Source organism: Macrotis lagotis, chromosome 1 (genome assembly GCF_037893015.1).
Source record: "Macrotis lagotis isolate mMagLag1 chromosome 1, bilby.v1.9.chrom.fasta, whole genome shotgun sequence".
NCBI classification, from domain to species: Eukaryota; Metazoa; Chordata; class Mammalia; order Peramelemorphia; family Peramelidae; genus Macrotis; species Macrotis lagotis.
This window is the reverse complement of record NC_133658.1, coordinates 795,561,938-795,574,690: the sequence shown is the minus strand read 5'-3', so window position 1 is coordinate 795,574,690 and position 12,753 is coordinate 795,561,938. Positions and strand designations below refer to the sequence as shown.

At 40.7% G+C, this 12,753-nt stretch overlaps 1 protein-coding gene across 1 annotated transcript in view; it reads left to right on the top strand.

Moving 5' to 3' along the window:
- The window catches only part of DSCAML1 (DS cell adhesion molecule like 1), a 504,780-nt gene that overhangs the window by 477,042 nt on the left and 14,985 nt on the right, over window positions 1–12,753 (top strand). Inside the window, exons 22-26 of the mRNA XM_074216774.1 lie at window positions 3,070–3,187; window positions 3,481–3,644; window positions 4,319–4,417; window positions 8,008–8,196; window positions 8,947–9,234. Coding sequence (XP_074072875.1) covers window positions 3,070–3,187; window positions 3,481–3,644; window positions 4,319–4,417; window positions 8,008–8,196; window positions 8,947–9,234 — 858 coding nt within the window. The remainder of the gene's footprint in view (window positions 1–3,069; window positions 3,188–3,480; window positions 3,645–4,318; window positions 4,418–8,007; window positions 8,197–8,946; window positions 9,235–12,753) is intronic.

Genomic DNA, 12,753 nt, shown 5'->3' with positions numbered 1-12,753 from the left:
AACTGGGCAGACTTCCCTTTCACAGGACATTCATGCACAGACCCCAGCCTCCCCCAGAGGTCCCAGCCTGAGCAGCCTCCCTCTCATTCCTGCCCCCTGAGAATTTTGTTCCAGATATCCGATATGTGCCGATTAGAGTTCAATCCTCGCCTGCATCCATGAAGAGTGAGCCTCTACTGCCCCCTGACTCCAGGAATCCCTCACAACCACCTGCTTCGACCTGTGTCTGTCTGCTGCTCTTGCCCAGAATTCCCATCTCAGGCAGACCCTGGCAGGACTGGAGTTTGAGCTCCTCAATTTCCGAACCTCCCTCCAGCCCAAAGCTCCTCTTCTGGACAATGTCAAGGTCAACTCCAATCTGACCTCACACTCTTCTGTCAAATAATTCAACAGTCATTTTTTAAGGGACATCTGGTAGAGTAATGGATAGACCACTGGCCCTGGAGTCAGGAGGAATGGGTTCAAATTCAGCCTCAGACATTTGACACTAACTGTGTGATCCTAGGCAAGTCATTTAACCCCAATTGCCTCACAAGCAAAAGTTTCATTTATTAAACATTTACAGTATTAAAGCTGCTAGGTTTGATGCTGGACATTGCCCCACTCCATCCCCAACAACTTCACCTCCCTCCTCTCAATTGCTTTCTAGGTAATCTCTCCTTTCTAAGGGAAGGGAATTAAATTCATTTCAATAAGATTTATTAAGCATCTAATGTGTCTAGTATACCCAGTGCTAGGGGAAATACAAAATTTAGATAAAGACCCTGTGCTCATGAGGTTCACACTCTTAAGAGGATATGATAATACATAAATAATGTTATTACACTGATATTACTTACATATGATAATACATAAATGATATTACAAAATAATGTAATTGTAATGACATAAAAGAAGTACAAAAATAATGGCAAGTGAGATCTGAGGAAAAAAAGATGATCACCAAATGAGCAGACTAGGGAAGACTTCACTGAGGAGGTAATAATAGAGCAGGCTTTCCATATTGAAAATATTCTCTCCAAAGATCCAGATTACAATCCATTCATACTTCTTGTCCTGTGTTGACATTTTTCTAACTCCTTCCATCAATACCCAGAGTTCCATTCAATCTATATGAATCTATGTGAATTCAATCTATCTTCCTCTAGATCCAGGATTCAGATCCAAAAAATCTCCTAGGGGGCCCATGAACTTGGATTGGAAAAAAATATATCATTTTTTTTCTCTAAACTTATAACTAAAATTTAGTATTTTCTTCCATTTTGAAATTAGTCAACAAAACCAGATTCCCATCATTACTGTATACACACTTGTGATTTGTTTCCTAAATTCCTTATCGATTTCCTCCTTCTGTCCAGGTGTCTATTATATATTCCAATGACAATATTGATCCTGTTTATCTCTTCTTTAGTCTCCACCCAAATGCTCTCCACTCTGATGCTTAGATTTCCTCACAAATGAATATATATATATATATATATATATATATATATTGCACTCCACCACATTTTTTACCTCTTCATTTTGAATGAGGTCTACTCTTTCATTTTCTACTCTCATTTGCCTGCCTCAGTTTCCTCATCTATAAAAATGAGAATATTACCTACCTCCCATAGTTGTTAGTAGTATCAAATGAAATAATGTTCATAAAGTCCTTTGCAATACCTAAAAGTATCATATGATAGTAGCTGCTATTATTATTATTATTATTATCATCATCATCATTATTCTTACTCATAGCCTTCTAACATTCTTTTTTTGTGGGATCTAATCTGGACATAGATAGTTTCCTTCCACTCCCAATTTCCCTTTCAATATCTCTGAGGCCAAGAGAGAAGAGATTATAGAAAAGGATTTTGTAAGCAACAGAAGTTATGGATAAATCTAGGGAAAGGAGGACTGAGAAAAAACTCATAAGATCTTGATTCATTCTGAAACCAGATTGTGAAGAGCTGAGAAGAAAGTGAAAAGTGAAAAAGTGGAGACAACAGGAATCATGAAGACAGTCTATACTAAGGCATGGAAGAATCTTGAATCTATTTTGTACTTGAATCTGTACTCATACTATCAAGGAAAGCAATGATTACTGAAGTATTAAAGTTTATCCAGTTAGTGTTTTATACTTGAAGAATCTTTATATAATTGTAATTTGATACTTGCTTGGCAACTTTGTGAGAGAGGGATGGCAAGTAATATCCTCATGTGATAGATGAAGAAACAAAGTCTAAGAGATTACATTATATCATACATCTAGGTCAGAGCATAGTTAGGACCCAAGCATTGTGACGTGTCCAGTTGTCTTGCTATTAGATTACACTGGTTTATTGGCCAAGGAACTAAAATCACTGTCTCCATATTTCACAAATATATGTGTGCCCTGCATACAAACATGTACAGACACACAACACACACACAACACTAATACGTTGCTTCAGATCACAGGGTAAAGAGTGGAGGTCAGGCAAAGATAGCATTAGAAAGTACTAATCCTCTTTTTGAAGTGGTAAAGAATTGGAAACCAGGGTGATGTCTCCTTCAATTAGGGAATGGCTGAACAATGAGATATGAATGCAATGAGAAACTACTGTGTTGTAAGAAATTGTGCTGTAAGAAATGATGAAGGGAATGGTTTTAGAAAAACCCAGGAAGACTATATAAACTTATTCAGAGTGAATAAAGAGAACAATTTATATAGAAACAGCAATGTTGTAATGATAATCACCTTTGAAAGACTTTAGTAACTGATAAACACAGTGATCAATCACATTTTCAAAGGACACATGATGAAACATGCTATCTCCCTCCAGATAGACATCTGATGGACTCAGAGTACAAATTAAAATATATTTTCTTTTTCTTTCTTCCTCTTTCTTTCTTTCTTCTTGGATATTATTAGTGAGGAAATTTGTTTTTCATAGTACCTATTTATAAAGGATTTTGTTTTTCTTGCCTTTTCAATGAAAGGGAGACAGAGGAAGAAAGAACTGAAAATAAAATAAAATTGAATTTAAAAGGAGAAAGTGCTAATGTGTTGAGGTAGGTTGGAACACACCGTACTTTATCCTATAGCCCCTGCCAAGATCATCTCATTTGGAGGCACTGTGACTACACCCTGGATGAAAGATGTTCGTCTACCCTGTACCTCAGTTGGGGAACCTGTCCCAGCCATCAAATGGACAAAGGACAGGTAAGTAATTATTGCACCCCTCAGCATGAGTTTGACATAATTATTCCCCAAGAAATCATAGGCAAGACCTATCTTCCTTCTGAGAGTTGCACCTCTCATTGAGCATTTAATGGAATGGAAATAGAGACTGTAAGGTTGCTGACTGAGAACTGAGGATCCTGATTCCTGGCCAGGACTCCATCTGTCACCCTTTCTACTCCCACCCTCAAATCCTTCCTTAAGGCATGGGGAAAGAAGTTGCTAAGGAGTTTGCCTGAACCCATCTCCCTGTAAATTTTGCCTCCTACCAACAGTGAGGACTCTGCTATTGCTGTAACTGTAGATGGGCATCGACTCATCCAAACTAACGGGACCTTGGTGCTACGCTCGGTAAAGGCCGAGGACTCTGGTTACTATACCTGTACAGCCACCAACACCTGGGGCTTTGATACCATTATCATCAATCTGTTGGTACAAGGTGAGAGCTCGGAGGCATGACCTAGCCTTGGAGAAGTGGAGTTAGAAACCACAGGGAAAAGGAAAGAGTAGTTCTAAGAGGAAAAAGAAGCTGGGTTCCAGGGTGGAACAGAGACTGATTTCCAGGATGGAATGAAAACAAGGGCTGAATTGGAAGGCAGAAGATCTGGGTTAGGATTCTGGTTCTGTTAAGTTATTTTGGGTGGTACTGTTTGGTCTCAATTTCCTCATCTATAAAGTGAGAAGGTTAAATAAGTTTCAAGGTTCCCTCCAACATTAAATAAGATGATTCTATGATTAGAATGGAGAAATAATGGAAAACAATGGAAAGAATGGAAGTATGAAGAGAAATAGAGACATGAAGAGAGAAAGAAAGATAGGGACACCAAAATGTTCCCATTCTCTCCATCTGGGATCCATACTTTAATTTTGATGGCTTTAAATTGTTCAGAGTTTGGGAAGTTGGAGGTTGATGTAAACCCATGGAGGAGCATTTTGGGGATGTAGGTAACCCAATTCAGCTTATGCAGTAAGATAAGTCTTGTGAGTCATTTCTTACCACTCAGAGAGAAATTCTCCCATATTAGAGAGATGCTAAGCTGACTGGGGATTGAATTGAGGTGAGCCATGGATGGTAGCAGGAAAACTGAGTAGATCTGGAATCTTCCCCTACAGTACCTCCAGATCAGCCCCGACTGACTGTATCTAAGACCTCAGCTTCCTCTATCACTCTGGCCTGGATCCCAGGGGACAATGGGGGCAGCTCCATTCGAGGTAAGAAGGGAGTTCAGTGGATGGGGGGAGGAATGGGCTGAACCCAGAAGGAAGGAGTTTGGACACAGGGACAAGATAGACTCCATGCACCCTCCACTACCCTCAAGAAAAGAGTCAAGTACTAGGGTTAGTGGGACACTTGGCATTACAGATTAGCAAGGTCACATAGAAAGTTTTGATTCTGGGTCCCTAAGGAGCAAAGAATACATAAAAGGGAGACCCTTTCCCATTATTAACTACAAAATAAACCAGCTTCTTAGAATGAGGTGGGGGGAAAGGATCCCTATAAAGCAAGGGCCACTTGGGAGGTGTCTACATTCATCATTTCCAAAGTTCATGACCCAGCCCCATAATGATAGCACTATCATAAAGTTCCTTTATTACTGAGTATTTAGGTCATGGGGAACATTCCTATTTCTGCAAAGGCACAACTAGTACTTCAAGTTGCCCAGGTTTGAAACCATGGTGTAATCCTCAATTCTTCATTCTCTCTCCTTTCAGATAGATATTCAGTTGCCAAATTTTGTCAGTTGTACTTCACCAACATCTTTTTGACTAATTCCCTTTTCTCCATTCACATGACTACCATATTAGTTCAGTTTTCATCACCTCTTTCCTGGACTATTTCAAGGGACTGCTAGTTGGTCTCCCTGCCTCAGGTCTCTCCCGTGCAATCCATCCTGCACACAGCTGCCAAAGTATAATCCTAAAACAACCCTGATCTTGTCACTCCCCTGGTCAGTAAACTTCATTGGCTCCCTATTATCCCTAAAATCAAATACAGACTCTTTTTTTTAAGAAAGATTTTATTTATTATGAGCTTTACAATTTTCCCTCCATTCTTTCTTCCCTCCCTCCACCCTCCACAGAAGGCATTCTGTTAGTCTTTACATTAGTTCCATAATATACATTGATCTCAGTTGAATGTGATGACAGAGAAATCATCCTTAAGAAAGAAAAATAAAGTATGAGATAGTAAAATTACATAATAATATAACTTTTTTTCTAATTTGAAGGTAATAATCTTTGGTCTTTGTTCAAACTCCACAATTCTTTCTCTGGGGTCAGCTAGGTGGCATAGTGGATAAAGCACCGGCCCTGGAGTCAGGAGTACCTGGGTTCAAATAAGGTCTCAGACACTTAATAATTACCTAGCTATGTGGCCTTGGGCAAGCCACTTAACCCCATTTGCCTTGCAAAAACCTAAAAAAAAAAAAAACAATTCTTTCTCTGGATACAGATGGTATTCTCCATTGCAGACAGCCCAAAATTGTCCCTGGTTGCTACACTGAAGGGATGAGCAAACAGATTGATCATCACCCCCATATTGCTGTTAGGGTGTACAATGTTCTTCTGGTTCTGCCCATCTCACTCAGCATCAGTTCATGCAAATCCTTCCAGGCTTCCCTGAATTCCCATCCCTCCTGGTTTCTAATAGAACAATAGTGTTCTATGACATACATATACCACAATTTGTTAAGCCATTCCCCAATTGAAGGGCATTCACTTAATTTCCAATTTTTTGCCACCACAAACAGGGCTGCTATAAATATTTTTTGAACAAGTGATGTTTTCACCCTTTTTCATAATCTCTTCAGAGTATAGACCCAGTAGTGGTATTGCTGGGTCAAAGGGTAAGCACATTTTTGTTGCCCTTTAGGCATAATCCCAAATTGCTCTCCAGAAAGGTTGAATGAATTCACTACACCAACAATGCAAATACAGACTCTTCTAATGGAATAAGTAAATGTTTGTTTAATTAAATGTAACTGTGGAGCCCTGGTGTGGGAGAAAAAAGAAAGGATCACTGGGTTTACTGACTACTTTCACAAGTTGACTCCAACCCACCTTCCAGGCTTATTATAGATGAGAGAGAGAAAGAAAGAGAGAGAGAGAGAGAGACAGACAGACAGACATCATTCCCCTTCAAAGTATTTTAATCAAGTCAATCTGTCCTTGCCATTCCTCATACCAGATACTACTTCTATTTTCACAAATTCATGATGGCTGTCCCTCCTGCCTCTTATATAAGTTCTTCACAGCAGAGAGATGGCTTCAAATATTTGAAGGTCCTTCACATGTCCAAAGGCCATTGATCCCAGATGGCAGAACAAAGAGAGCTGAGTAGTAAAAAAAGAAGCAAATTTAAATTTATCATAAAGAAAAATTTTTTAATTACTAGAGCTTTCCTCCAAGAGTGATGGGTTCTTCTTCAGTGGAGGACGTCAAGCAAAGTCTGCATGGCCATTTATTGAACATGCTGAGAAGAAACTTTTATCCACATACCAGTTAAAATGGTCTTCCTCTGAACTATAAAGTTCTGTATTTCTGTACTTACAGCTCCCAGGAGATTCTCTGAGGTAGAGACTCTTAGTACCAACCCAGCAACACCTTTTTCTCCTAATCAGGATCAAATCCTGCATTCGATTCAATCCAAGTCAATTCAATATTTATTAACCACCTACTGTATGGTAGGTAAGATACATTCAGTGACATAATGGTAAACTGAATCAAAAAAACAACCACCACCCTTTGGAGGAAGGACATATTTTTATGCTTACTCTACATTATTTTCATTCTCTCCATTGATTTCTAAAGTCTAGACAATCAACCAAACAATAAATCAAACTAATTTGTAGCCTTTGCAGATTTTAGCTTATACTGAAAATTTTAACAATTAGCTCCCTGGTTTGAATGGCTCCAGTATATCCTTGAATATAATTTCTCTCATGGAGCTTACAATCTGGAGGGGGGAGGTTGAGACACATATTCAACTATTGTGCAAAATGATAGATGGGAGCTTTGGACTTGAAGGAAAGAGTGACCTGAACTTGAAGCCCTCCTAGCTCCTAGACTTGCCAGCTGTGTGATCATGATTAAAGCACCAGATTTCTCTGAACCTCTGCAAAATGGGTATAATTGTATTCACAGTGCCTATCTTACAAGGTTGTAGTGAGAACCAGATTTTGTATTTCATATATATTTACATATATATTATATATATGTATTGTGTATTTATGCATATATATGTGTCTGTTTGGAGATATATATATATATATAGATATAGATAGATAGATAGATAGATAGATAGATAGATACATGCTTGTGTGTGCATATATATAAAGCCCTTTATATATCTTAAATGCCAACACTTGAGTATAGAAGGAAGAGGTAATTTCTGATTTGAGAGAAGACTTCCTGGAAGAGGTAGCATTTGAACTGGACCCAGATCTAATTTCAGTGGCATAAAGGTTAGAGCAGGACATTACTGGCAAAAGAAACAACCAGACCAAAGGTCATACAGACAGAAAAAGAGCAAAATGTAAACATAGAATGGTAAGAAGCCCATCTTGGCAAGCATATGAAGGGAAGTAGTAGAATGACATAAGGCTGGATCCCAGTTACTCCCAACTGTGGCATGATGTAATCTCTGATGCAAGTATAGAGAGGTTCTATCCAATTGGCATATTACCCCTCCCTATTACTCTCCTGTCAAGTTGGGGATCCCAGCAGTCTGGGAAAGACATGGTTGGGTTGTAGACTTCCTAGACCCACTTCTGACTAGGTTGCTCACCTTCTCTTTCCCCCAGGTTTTGTGCTACAGTACTCTGTGGACAACAGTGAGGAGTGGAAGGATGTGTTCATCAGCTCCAGTGAGCGCTCCTTCAAATTAGACAGTCTCAAGTGTGGCACCTGGTATAAGGTGAAGCTGGCCGCCAAGAATAGTGTAGGCTCCGGGCGCATCAGTGAGATCATCGAAGCCAAGACCCACGGGCGGGGTGAGGACCAGGGTTGGGAAGGGGGATGGGTCTCAGAGTGAGAAACTGGTGGGACCTAAACCAAGTGCAGAGGGTTCCTAATAAGGAAGTAGACCAAGGTTGTGGCTGAAGGATTAACCCAGAACTGAGGATACCAGTGGACCAAGGTGAGGATAGATCCAGGGAAGTGAGGGGAGACTAGAGAGAGAGGAAAACTGATATAATTCTAGGGTAGAACAGGATAAAATAGAGAGGGATCCTGGACAGAACTTATGGGGTCAAAGCCTGAGGGATGGATGAGGCAGGTGTATTGGGGCTCAGCCTCTTTTCCTTAATATTAGCTTCTGTATGGGCAGAGTTGGGTAAAAAGCAATCCTTCTTCTCTGCTTTGGGGGTGGGGGAAAGATTTCTACTTCCCCTCCCCCTTCTTCCCCCTTTTCCCCTTTTCCTTCTTTCCGTTCTCTCTTTTTCCTTTTCCCTTCCCCTTCCCTTCCCCTCTCTTCATTTCTTCCCACTTTCCTGTGGTCCCCCATGCCTCTGCTCCCTATGGAAACCCTACCCCAACTTGCCTCTTACCCCTTAACCACCTGGGGCCACCATCAGAGGAGGAGGAGATGGAGGAGGGACCTGACAGTCCCAACAATCTCCCAGGGGCATACCCACCTTGGGGGCAGACAAGGAGGCTGGTCCAGCCCACATTAACCCTACCCTTCCCTTCCCCCTCTTCCCCATCCCCTTACTCCTCATCTCCTCCCCATCCCACCTACCCAGAACCATCCTTCAGCAAAGACCAGCACCTCTTCACCCACATCAACTCCACACACGCCCGACTCAACCTGCAGGGCTGGAGCAGTGGGGGCTGCCCCATCACATCCATCCTGCTGGAGTACAGGCCCAAGGGCACATGGGCCTGGCAAGGCCTGCGGGCCAACAGCTCAGGGGAGGTGTTCCTGGCAGAACTTCGAGAAGCCACCTGGTATGAACTTCGCATGAGGGCCTGCAATAGTGCGGGCTGCGGCAATGAGACCACTCAGTTTGCAACGCTGGACTACGATGGAAGTGAGTTCAGCCCTTCTGCTAAGGGGATGATTCTCTGGGGAGGGGCAGCACCAGGGAGGCAGGTGGGCCACAAAGAGAGCAGAATGCACTCTAAGGGTGGACACCTGGCCTGGGATGAAGACCCCAAGGAGAGGGAGAACCCTACTTTCCACTTGCAAACCTCAAAGCCCCTTTCCTAAAGACCTCTCTTCTCTATCATCATCTTGCCCCAGAGCCCAAATGTACTCCCTGAATAGCAGTCAGCAGTCCCTCTTATTCATTTGAGACATAGTCAAGGTTAATTTTTTTTTTCCTGAGGAGGAATTCAGGTTTGAAAGAGTAAGGTAAAACATAACAATGTAAAAACATTGGTTTAGCAGAATAAGTGAAATAATAATCCCATTACACACTGCACTTCTCATATCACACTTGAAGTCTTGTACTTAATTTAGGTCACATTTTTTCAGGGAGACGTTGACAGGCTAGAATACATCCAGGGGAGGGCAGTAACTATAGTCAGAGACCTTGAAAGCATATAATATGAAGAACTGTTGAAAGAAGTGACAATTTTATATTTATTTTCTCTATATATTTCCATGTACTTGCCATCTCTCCTTGTAGAATATAAAAATTCCTTGCAGCAAGGGACTGTTTCATTCATTGCTTTTGTACCCCAGTTCCTGGGTCATAAGTGATTAATAAATACTTGCTGATTGAAAAATAGAAAAGGGGCGGCTAGGTGGCGTAGTGGATAAAGCACCGGTCTTGGAGTCAGGAGTACCTGGGTTCAAATCCGATCTCAGACACTTAGTAATCACCTAGCTGTGTGGCCCTGGGCAAGCCACTTAACCCCATTTGCCTTGCAAAAAAAAAAAAAGAAAGAAAAAGAAAAATAGAAAGACATATAAACTTATCAGGTTATGATGCTATCCATTTCAGGAAACGTTTATTAAAAGGTTACTATTGGCTATTATAGCCCAAAAGAGAAAAAAAAAGTTTAGATGAGGAGCAGGCTGTTTCCTCATGGACCTTACATTCTAATCTCAAAGGCACAGCAAACTCTCATTCAACCTGATCCTTTCTGTGTCTCCTGTTCTAGGACCTGGACTGCGATTTAGGCACTGATAAGTCTGTAGTAGAAAGAGCACTGTACTTGGAATTATAAGATCTGAGTTTGTCCCTGCCACTTAATAGCTATGTTGCCTTGGGGAAGTCACCTCCCTGCTCCAAGACTCAGTTATCTCATTTATAAAATAACAGTGTTAGATTAGATAATCTCTAAAGATTCTTTTAACCTATATCCTAGAAATCTTAGATGAAACTCAACTTCTGATTCACATCTAACACCTCAGCCTGACCTCAGTGTAGTCCTTCTAAAATTAAAAATCTAAATTATCCTTTGAGAATCAGTCAATAAATATTAATTAATCACCTATCATCTTCTAGGCACTGTGCTATAAATATAAAAAGAGGCAAAAGACAGTCCCTACTCTCAAGGAGCTTACAATTGAATGGAGCAGAAAGTCCTCCAACCAATCCTCCCCATGGTTCTTTATCCAAGGCTTTTCATTTCTGGTATCACAATCATGCTTGTTGGACCAACCCCCAAGTTCTTGCTCCTGGCTCTCTGGTCCACATTAGGTTTCAACCCATTTGCCAAGCAGAGAAGATCACCAAAGCAAATGGATATTTCGTACCTACTTTGATCCATCTGCCAGATTCAATTTATAGCTTTTACAAACTGGTCTTTCTTAAGCTTCCCTTTTGGCACTCAAAAAAATGATTTTACCCAGCCCTATCTTGGGATTCCGTAGCTTCACAATAGTCTTAATATATAGTAGTAAAAATGGATTTCTATTTATAGATAATTTCTATTCATTGTAAGGGAAGGGTCATGCTATCATTAGGAAGAATTTAGGCTTCATCTATGAGGAGGTCCTAATCTCCTGAAGAAACTGAACACTCAATCATGGTGTAGTGGAAATAGAGTTAATTGGTTTTGGAGTCTGTGAGCCTGGGTTCACTTCCTCACAGTACCACATGAATGATGAATGAATGATATTAATCAAACATTTATTATGTTCTAAACACTGTGCTAAGAACTTAGAATACAAATGTAAAGTAAGATAGTCCCTGTCCTCAAGAAGTTTTTAGTTTCAGTAGGGAAGACTACACATATAGGAGATCAGGACAATGGAGGACCAGAATACAGGCAATGTGGTTTGGAGATAGCCAAAAAATGGCAAGATGACCTAAGTCTGGGCAAAATAAGGTAAAATATCACCTCTCAGACAAAGGTTCCAGGCACTGAATCTTGAGTTCTTGAGGATGACAGAAGAGTGTCAGAGGGAAGGCAGTGTGGTTTGGAGAAGAACCTATGTGATCATAGGCAAAATCTCTTTACTTTTCTGGGCCTCAGTTACTTCATGTGTGAAATGAAAGAGATTAGATAAGATCACAAGATCATAGAGCTAGAATTGAAAGATGCCTCTCAGGCCATCTAGTCCAACCCCTTGCTTTATAGATGAAGAAAGCGAGTGTTCCTTCTACTGTTCAAAGTCTACCTTGGGTACTTCCTGGCTAGTTGACAAGTCATTTAACAAGTGGGTAGAGAACTAGTCCTGCAATCAGAAGTACCTGAGTTCAAATTCAGCCTCAGACTAGCTAGGTGATCTTGAACAAGACCCTTAACCCTGATTGCCTCACACCCAGGACCACCTCCAATCGTCCTGATCTATAAATTTGGGCACTGGACCTAAATAGCTCTGAAGTGGAATGTGAAGCTGGTGACCTTGTACATCACCCCCTCACACAAATGTAATTCACATGTATGTCATGGTCATCTTCAAGAATGAAGGAAAAACATCATCATCTTATTTATGACCTGTGACCCTCATAGGGGAAATAACTGAGAGTCAATAAAGTCATATTAATCTGCAAAGAACTCCAAATACCTTTATTAGGGAGTCCCCTAATACAGGAGCAAACAGAATGAGGCAGAGTTGAACTAGGAAGTCTTCCTGAAGGTGAGTTTGGAGGTAGATTTCAGTCAAGGGCAGGGCCATCACTAGGCTGTTAGACATAGCACATGGCTCAGTATAGTAAGACCCCTTTTCTGGGTCAACTTCAGTAGACTCCTTGGCTGGCAAGAGAGATGGCCAAGTAGAGGAGTTATGTGAAAGATTGGAGTCGGGTCTTCAGATCAAGTCTTCCCTCTGACACTTGCTGTATTATCTTGAGTAACTCAACTTTCTTGAGTTCTTCAACTCTGAGTTTCAACCTCTTCATCTGTAAAATAGGATTAATATTATCCATTTATTAATTTATTGATACTATTTCCTCACTAAACATTTTTGAGGAAAGAACTTTGAGAACTTCAAGGGAGTAAGTAAATGTGATCTATAGTGACTCATCTTCAGAATTCATGGGCCCAAGGAAAAGAATCATAAGGTTCTGATAGAGAATCGCAGGAAAAAGTGGTAAAAGGAAGATGAAAAGTAGAGGAGGAGGTTACAGTTCTGTGAATGAGAATAGGAGAAG